The sequence below is a fragment of the Bactrocera neohumeralis genome, chromosome 2, assembly GCF_024586455.1.
Source record: "Bactrocera neohumeralis isolate Rockhampton chromosome 2, APGP_CSIRO_Bneo_wtdbg2-racon-allhic-juicebox.fasta_v2, whole genome shotgun sequence".
Lineage (NCBI taxonomy): Eukaryota > Metazoa > Arthropoda > Insecta > Diptera > Tephritidae > Bactrocera > Bactrocera neohumeralis.
The window spans coordinates 38,750,691-38,760,385 of NC_065919.1; the positions used below are offsets into that span (position 1 = coordinate 38,750,691).

The following is a 9,695-nucleotide window of genomic DNA, read 5'->3' on the forward strand; positions in this document are numbered from 1 at the left end:
TGAATCCAAAGCGGAGCCGTTATTTACGATGTCTAAAGTGTTCAAAACCTTTTAGCATGGCGTTCATTCAAACCAAGTATGTAGCTTGATACGGTTTTATTTCCGTATTTATGAATGAAGTAATGGACTTAAATTAGCGGCGTTAAGTAATAGTATCCGGTTTCGGCTGTCGCGTGTCGCTCACTGCAACAACTTCATGTATAAATAGTAACACGAGCGTAAATCGGGGAAAATTTAATGTATACAATGTGCACGAGAGTTTATAAAAAATGGTTTGTAACTATTGTTTTATAACATTAACATTTGCTTTTCTCAACCACAAGACCGCCCAACTTGAAGTTATGCGATTGTGCAATTTCATTCGCCCTCTTCTGTGTCACTTGCAAGCTGCAAAGAGCAACGTTAATTCATGACTCACTTAACTCGTGTTGACCGATAAAAAAAAAAGATTAGCTTATAGAGTGTACCGCGCCCCTGCTCCGCTGATTGCTTTGGCAGCTCGGCCGGCGTTTACAAAACTTTCTTAATTACAATCGATTTGTTCACACTACCGCCGCCCTTCAGGGTCATCACCGTCAAGAAGAGCGCAAAAAAGAAGCCAGCCAGGCCGGTGCTGCCGACCAGCAGCGTTAGGCCACCAATTAGCAGCGGCACTAATGCTATGAACTTCAGCTTGTATGCCAGCAACAATGGAAGCATCAGTTTTTTCAATTTCTTTTTCAACTTTTTACCTCGACCAATGACCAAGGCAGTAGATGTTAATGATTTAGCTGAGTTTGGTGCGTTTGCAGTTGTTGTTGCCTGCGCTGATGCTGTAACCGCAGTTGACCGTGGCATAGCTGGTGCCGTCACTGTTGGCCACATCAATGTCGCCTCTGCAATCGGCTGAGACTGTTGCGTGTTTGAATGTGTGGCGGTGGGAGGGCTTCGCTGACCTTGAACTTCAAGCGCCAACTGTGTGTTGTCACCAACAGGAACGGCTGTGTCTACAGTTGCTGACTGCACTAACGTGGCGGATGCTGAGTTTGCGAAGCCGTCGTCGCTGCTCCCCAATGTATCGAGGTCGTCGCTTGCAAGGTCTGCAAATAAAGTAGAAACACGCGAAAAAGTTTTAAATTAGTAATACATTTTCATGGCGTAGAGCTAGGAGAAAATATATTCATGAAATATGCATAGTAGACGTTATTAGTTTAGAGGACGAGTTAGTCTTGTTAACCATTGTAAATAAAATGGTTGGAACTTGGATTAAATCAAGGTTAAATGGTTCGTAATCTGCCGGATTTCAGGAAAGCACTGTTAGTTTGAGTATGATTGTGAGATAGTTTCATATGTTCAGAAAGATTTGCTTTAGAAACATATTATCAAACCAAATATTATATAGTAATAAGACAAATCATACTCTCCATGGTGGCACCGCCCACATGTGGATAAAAACCCATATCTTCTTACTACAACACGCTTACTTCTCACATAACACAATTTTAAATTCCATCTGACTCATTCCTTTCTAGTCTACAAGTCAAAAAGCAATTAATATCACGAATGACACTTGCACGAATAATGCTTTTAGCGAATCGAACCAAAACTGTTCAAGCCCCTAGGTACCGAAGTCAATATATGGGATATACAATTTAAATTCAGAGGTAATCTTTTGCTGATAGTAATATCTCGGTGTATTAAAAATTGTTTGAACCTAATATAAAGATTTGCGACTTCCGGGTGACATGTGAGTTATGTCAATGAAAATGACAAGGCGTGTTTTACTCATAACATTGTATCTTTCTGGATAAACTAATATCAGGATTTGGACTCTGACTTTTCTCTGTAATAATGGTGATTGTATGTGAGGTACTTTATGAAACCCAGGGAAAAGTTTTTTAGTATGTGGCATATTAATAGTAGTATTAGCAAAACTAGATAAAATCGGGTCGATACTACCCTGACTCCCATATACTACATATAATGATTTTCGTTTTTCTAAGGAATGTTATTTGCCTAATTTGATTGAAATCGGTCGATCAGGTCCCGAGAAATGGGACACAAGCTCCTATATATCTCCTCTCAAACCATCTCAAAGGTAAAATTTAATGTATCTGCCGTATTTATTTATTGACTTATCGCGCTTTTAGTAGTTTTTAACAGTACCGTTATATGGGCAGTGAGTGGGGTCATCACCCGATTTCGATCGCGGTCAGGATCTTTTACGCCAATTTCGATGTCTGCGGCGACACGACTTACAGGAACCACCAAAAGTCAATTAAGTTTCATACACTGAACAAGTTGTATTAAGTTTGCCACGGAGTTTGTAATACCCAGAAAGAAGTGTCGGAGACCCTATAAAGTATATACATATATGTATGTATGTATAAATGATCAGCATGATGAGCTGGGTCGATTCAGCCACTATATAAACTATATATATCCAATCCAATATCCGATCTCTAAAGCGTATATCTGCCATACAAACTGAGGTCCACCTATGGAAAAGTTTTGCATTTTTTTTCAAGACAACTGCACAATCTCCAAAGGGAATTGTTCGTAGCGGACAATCACAGCATATATGTCTACAGCTGCACTATATATAAACTGAACGATCAAAATGAAGTGCTTGTATGGAAATTTATTTTTAATGGAACGAGATATCTTCACAAGACTCCGCAAGATTAATTTTCGGTAAAAACTTAGAACAAATTGTACAACTGGGCTAATAGTAATGTAAAACGCGAAAAAGTACTTTTTGGCCTCCACGGCCCACTTACATTTTGTTATTGGGCTGAGTTTCTATCGCACATATATCATTTGTTATCTCAAATAAATCGATAAAATTAGCCGAGGTATTATGTAATTCCTTATAAGTCATAATATTGTCATGTACCTGCTTACAGCACTAATATGATGAATACGAGTACATGTACTTAGTATCTCTGAAAATTATTTTTACTGTGAATTGTATTGCTAATTTCAACTAATTGTCAAATGGATGACTTTAATGTCCTCGATATGTGCCAAATAAGAAGTTCTGCCATCTATTCTAAAGATAGTGCAATAGGCAGTGTCTGATTACAAAACAATCAATGTAAACTCCATTTCCACACAAATTTGACTATAAACCATTAAGCCTTTTTCAGTGAATAAGTACTGTTAATTTTCCTTACCTGCTTCATCATCGCTGATGATACGTCGGAAAACCTCACAAAAGTGTCGCACTTTGTCCAAGGCGTTTCCCAATGGCACTAGAACTTCATTGAACTGCGCTTCCTCTAGACTGTTTATATCATTTTCAACACTTCCGACCTCCGTGCTTTCCTCAATATCAGGAACGACGCCTTTACGCCCCTCGTTGACCTCGCCATCGCTTTTGGTTTTAATATCCTGCCAAGCAAGCATTGCTCGATGCTGTGGTTGCGTAATAATGCTGTCGGCAATGTTTACTTTAGTTGTTGCTGCTTGCTCATTGTCACCATACTTATTGTGTTGAGTCACACTTTTGTTGTTATAGTTGTTGTTATAAGTGTTGACATACCCTCGTTTATTGAAGTTATTGACAACTCTGTCAGTGGTGCTGCCGCTGAGCTCTCGCCGCCTACTCCTTTCGCCCGAAGTCATCGAGAGGCGTCGCCTATTACTTAACGCCAATACATATGGCGCAACAAAGCGCATATCCGGTGCCGTCGAACGGTAATTTCCGTTGTTGCTGCTGTTGTAAGTGTAATAATTTGCCGGATTTTGTTGTTGCTCCTGTTGCTGCGCCGCTTGTGGTATATCAAGGGTGTGGCGTGCTGTTCTGTGTGGTTGTTTATCTTGTGGCATTGCTTTGTGTCGCTTTTGCAGTTTATTAGCGCGTGCGGCGTCTACTTGAGTAGTGGCAGCCGCGGCAACCGCAGCGTTGGCTGCTGCATTCAGGATATACCAATTGCCGCGCACAGCAGTGGGAGGCCATTGCACCTGCTGCTGGGCGTACGTTACGGTTGTTGCTGTTGATGAAGAGGAGGAGGCAGAGCTGTAAGCTGCTGATGCAGACGACACGGCGGTGATTGGATTAAAGCCGTCGTAGTTTAAAAGCACTTCGGTTTGCAGTGTGAAAAGTGGTGCAAACGAGATTAGTACAAGCAGCAGCATCTTTCACTGATTTTTCGAAATTCACGTATATTAACTCTTTGTGGCAGGCACTCTTCAAGATTTTAAATCGAATTTTTATTCAATCGAGAATTTTAAGTATTTCTATATCATGGAGGTTTCACTAACCGTCACTGTTTTTTGGCAACCGCCCGCCGCCGTGGTTGCTCATACGTTCAAAGTTGACTCACAAATAACCTTAACTGGCAGCGTGTTCGATATTTTATCAACTTGCAACCGCATGCCTTGAAGAATCTTTTATTTTTATTACACTTATAATTACATTGTGTTGTTGTTTGTGTGGCAGTGTTGATTTCTATTCATTTGCTGATACAACCACTTGGTCATCAAAGTCTGTGTGTTACGACGCGAAATCAAAACAAAAATAGAAAAGCAGAAAATTACAGTTTAAAGAAAGGAAATTCACTTTTTACTCAAAATTTCTTAAGTAATAACATCAACACTCTGTCTTGTCAAAGAGAAAGGCCCTAAGCTTCGATCGCACGGTATCGAACTAAATGTAACCAACATTCATCCGTACGCAATGCATCACTGCACACAAATAAAGATAAGATGATAACCAAAATGAGGGAAAAAAGAAGAAATAATAAACAATCTGACCGTCTTAGAGTCTCCATATTATCAAACGATCAGTTGTCACTGTTTTATTTATTTATTGGCTTTGCAGCGCTCACGCAATCATTGCTACAATTTCTTTCAAACACATAGATACATAGATACATACAAGTATATGGGTCACTCCCATATAATAATGAAGATCAGACACACTTCAGAAGCTAGGTTTTTTATTTTGCCAGGGCATATTTCATTTGGGGAATTCACAATGAAGGAAGAATTTAAACAAAATATGTAGATTCAATGACATTGAATTTTGATGGAACAACAGTTGTGTTCAATACTTTAAGGATATTTGTGTTTTTTTTTATTTCTTTATATGTTTTGTTATTGAAAGATATAACTCCTTACAAGATCATATAAGTGAAAAAACACGTGTTTACCTATACTTAAAACTTGGACGAAGGAAAAAAACAAAAAAACTGAATTTACTCTTGCCAACCAGTTGCTACAGAGTATTATAGTTTTGTTCACCTAACGGTTGTGCGCATCTCCTATAAATAATGAAGATAGATATAGGATTATATATTTTTTCAAAAAGTGGGCGTGTTTCCGCCCTTTAACAAGTTTAATGTAGATATTTCCTAAACCACTAAAGCAATAAAAACCAAATTCACCCAGCACGCATGTTACAAGAACTCCTACCGACAGTGTTTAGAAAGATTTTAATGAAAAGTCTTCTTCAGGTATAAAAAATGTTCCTGGAGTGTTCTTTTAAGAATTGTGAAATATGAATTACAACCAGTAAATAACCGATACGTTTTTAGATTAAAAAAGCATTTCACTCATTGAATTTGACGTTCAAACGCATTTATATTAGACACAAGTTTTTTTCCAGTTAGCAAAAAAAATGTTGTATTCTCATTCAAAATAGAAGTTCACATTGAAAATAACAAAATTACAATACATTCGAATAATGGGAGGGCGAAGAAATTAGAAACTACGTGAATACACCTTTTTATTATTTCTTCCTTTACTGCTCCACTTTATTGCTTTTGTTGTTCTCATTTTGATGGCTTAATGTTTATGTTCTTTTTATTTCAGGTCTGACCCTAATGGCTAGATTTTGGTTTTGTTTTGCTAATATAAACTTAAAACTCTATTTCAGCAAGGTTCAATGGCTCTTGGGTCATTTGAAAATTAAACATGAATACATTTTGTCTGACGTTGATGTTGATGTTGTTCAACGAATTACAAGTAAACCGCACTAATTCTTTTGCGGTGGCAATAAATATGTATAAGTTGGTTGTGGTGACCAAAAATTTTATGGTGAGGCTAAAATTGCGAACTTCAATAATTTACATATTTAGGCTACCTCGTTACCTTATTCTATTTATCAATTCCCGTATTTTCCTTAATGACTTTTTATCTATTTTAAAGTAAAAGAAAGTAATGAAATTCATAAGGATGTTACATGAGAAGCATAATATATGTAGATATATTAGGTGAAAGCTATACACAAAATTTGGTCCAATTTTCTAAATGAAACATCCTTATTCTACAATTTAATGCTTTTGCTGATTGTTGTTAGACAGTTTCTAATAGACGTTTTGAATATTCTGGAAAATCTTTTTTCTTTAGGTAAAAAATACACTATTATTAGTAATAGTTACTTCCTTACATATGGACCAATATAAGTAGTTATGCGGTATAATGTCGTATAACATATAAAAATATAATATCCGAAAGTTAAAAATATTTATATTAGGTATATGGGGGCTAAGAGAAATATTGAAGACTTTACCCATCACAAAAATATTGTCCCCAAATTTCCATACTAGAGCTTACAGACTGACCGATATGTTCGATCAAAAATCAGCCATATGCACCTGGGGTCATCAAATTTGGTGTATGGACACTTGAAAAGTTATAGTCGCATTTCGGCAATTTCGGGCTTAAAATTAAATAACTTGAGGGTACTATTTTTGCAAAGTTTTATTCTGGAAACTTCATTGATATTTCATTTGTATACTGTAAGGTAAAAGAATCTGATAGAACTGAAAATTTTGGTATACGCCAAGTAGGCGTGGTAGTGTGTAATAGGAATATTTGTGTAACTCCTCGAACCAAACTTGGTTGAAATCGGTCAAATAGTTCCTGATGTATTTGTTTTATCTAAATGTGGGCGGGGCTATTTGTCCTATTAGTATATCTGCTTTACACACCATCTTGGTTGTGAAATTTTATGTTTGTTGCGAATTTATTCAGTGAATTATAGCTCTTTTACAAGTTTTCAACATAACTTATATATACATAGATTGGCCGTAGTTATTATCTGATTTTACTAGTTTTCAGATTAAATATAGAAGTCCTAAAAGAGACTTCGTTTCAGCAAGTTACATATGTACATTTAACTACTTAAGGAGCGGGGCCAGGCCCACTTTTAAATAAGTTTTAGCGTACAGGTGTCCATCGCTACTGTGATCTCTTTTACTAAATAACAATTTTAATAAATTGGGAATTTTTTTATGATAGCGACGTTTCGTGGGTGTGAAAATTGACCGATTCTGCCCATCTGCAATATAAACCGTTGATGGGTGCCAAGGAACACGTGTACGCAGTTTCATCAAAATATATTCATGTTTACTTAAATTATCGCTTTTACGGCAGACGGACAGATATTCATTCGAATTAAAACTCGTCTCCGCATTCTGATTATAATAATTTATATAATATTTATATAATTATTTATATAAGTATATATTAGGTAGCCAAAAGAGTATTTTCGTATTTTGTCAATAAGTGTTGTTGCAGTCGTATTTCTCCAGTGCTACCAATCACATTGTGTCATAAAGGTGGAAAAGTGAGTTTTAGTCTTCAAAAAATCAAAACCAAAAAAAGTTAAATTCGGTTAAGTTGAAAAAAAGTTACAGCTGTTCAAAAATGTATAAAAATAATGAAAAAAATCGCTATATTCTTTTTTTTACAATGATGGAATAATGTCTCTAGCGAAAAATGGCAAACAGTGGTCGACAAATGGTACATATTTGTTTATTTATTTATTAGTATAAATATAAAAAAAATAAGTTGAAGTTTGATTAGAAATACGAAAAGTCTTTTTCGACCTCCCATACATTGAATTAAATAATTAAATTCCCCGGGTAAATGATATTTCAAAAATAATGTATTTTGCTAAATTGGTAGGACTGATCTTAATTACTGTGGCAATTATGAGCGGGATCTGTCAATCAGTATGTTTACAGCTGCTTAAGGCAGAACAACTCAGTAGTGCGTTGCGATTTTTATGGTGAAAAAAAATATCGAACAAAGAATCTGCCTCAAATTTCGTATTACTAACCAAACTTAATTATCGAAATCGTTGCGAAAGGTGGAAAAGGTTTACGGTGATTCAGTTTCAACAAAAACACAAGCCTACGAGTGTTACAAAGCCTTCAAAGACGGTCGAAAAATCGTTTAAGATATACCTCGTTCTGGACGGCCTTTGATCTCTTCAACTGATGGAAATATTAAACAAGTGAAGGATATGGTGTTTAAAAATTGTCAGACTAGTGTTAGAGAGATGGCAAGAGAGCTCTACATCTCTTGCGATTCCGTTCGAATGATTTTGGTGGATATTTTGGGTTTGAAACGCGTCCTTGCTTGACTCGTCCCGATAAATCTGGATTTTTTTTCAAAAAGAGTACCGTAAACAGTTCTTTTTGGACATGCTTGATCGTGTGAATTCTGATCCCACAATCATGGAGAGCATTATAACTGCCGGTGAGACATGGGGTTATGAATTTAACATGCAAACAAGTCAATAATTTCAAATATTAATCTCACACATTGACCGATATTTTCGATCAAAAGTCAGCAAAACGCACTGGGGTCCACATGTTTGGTATGTAGGGGATTGAAAAGTTTTGCTTCGATGTGGACAATTTTTGATCATAAGGTGGCACACTATAAAGGTATTATTCGTGCAAGGTTTTATTCCGATACTTTGGTTGGTGCCTGATTTGTGTACTGGTAAGTGAAAGAATCACATAGAATCTAAAATTATACCATATGAGAAGTAAGCGTGGTTATAGGCCCATTGCGCCCATTTTTACAATATAATAGCCTCGACAGACGGCAGCCCTAATTTGCATTAGCGGGCTTAATTTGCATTAACTTGCTCATTTGATCCATGATAATGCAAATTAGTAATGCACAAAAATTTCATTCATTTAGCTGAATTTACCTAATTTTCATTCATTTTCACCTATTTTAACACTATCGTAAGAAGGATTGAAAAGATTTGTTGTGTTGTTCATCTTTTCAAATTTCTAGAATATTCCCTTAAGAGATTCACATACACATAAAAAAGTCTCGCTTTTAGATCTTTCGAAAGTCTATTTGAATAGTTTTGCTCTCTATGAAAATTCGAATAATTTTCTAAGAAAAGAAACCGGAGAACTCACCCATGTGTAAAAAAAAACATCACTTGCTGTTGTCTTGAGCATAGATTTTTCCACCAATAATTTTGCATCACTTAATTCACTAAGCAATCTTCTTTAACACATAAGTAACAGTATTACAATTTCCAAATTCAATAAATCTATTTTTATACTTGTTTCCATAAAGAACATCGAACTCCACAAGAGGTGGATTCAGCTCACAACTGCCATGCGACGTCTAGCCCCAACTAACTTGAACTTGAATATTTTGTTGCATTTTATATGTGGAAATGCAATTTTCCAGATGAAAGTAAAAGCGTGGAAAAATTAAAAAAAGTGCAAGCTTGTAGGCATGTAAGTATACAGTTAGTTTTATGGAATAATTTGACATAATTAAGCTGAGCAAATGCAAAGGCGCCGGCTGGACCACAAGATTGCTAATGCCAACTAAGTGTTGGTTACTACTTGAGTGTTGTTGCTGCTGACAGCTTGCTTAACATGGATCGCAGCAAGTGTCGACTATTTATTTACACAAATAATTGGCTACCCAGTGGGCTCGAAAGA

The 9,695-nt window shown here is 36.2% G+C and overlaps 1 protein-coding gene across 1 annotated transcript; it reads right to left on the reverse strand.

Moving 5' to 3' along the window:
* On the reverse strand, nucleotides 1–9,352 carry LOC126756354 (uncharacterized). The gene is made up of 3 exons (XM_050469358.1): nucleotides 9,156–9,352; nucleotides 3,156–4,470; nucleotides 1–1,079 (listed from the first exon to the last, which is right to left on the reverse strand). Exons 2-3 carry the CDS (start codon nucleotides 4,117–4,119, stop codon nucleotides 511–513), a joined length of 1,533 nt encoding a protein of 510 aa, XP_050325315.1. The 5' UTR covers nucleotides 4,120–4,470; nucleotides 9,156–9,352; the 3' UTR covers nucleotides 1–510.
* Between the last annotated feature and the right edge of the window lie 343 nt (nucleotides 9,353–9,695).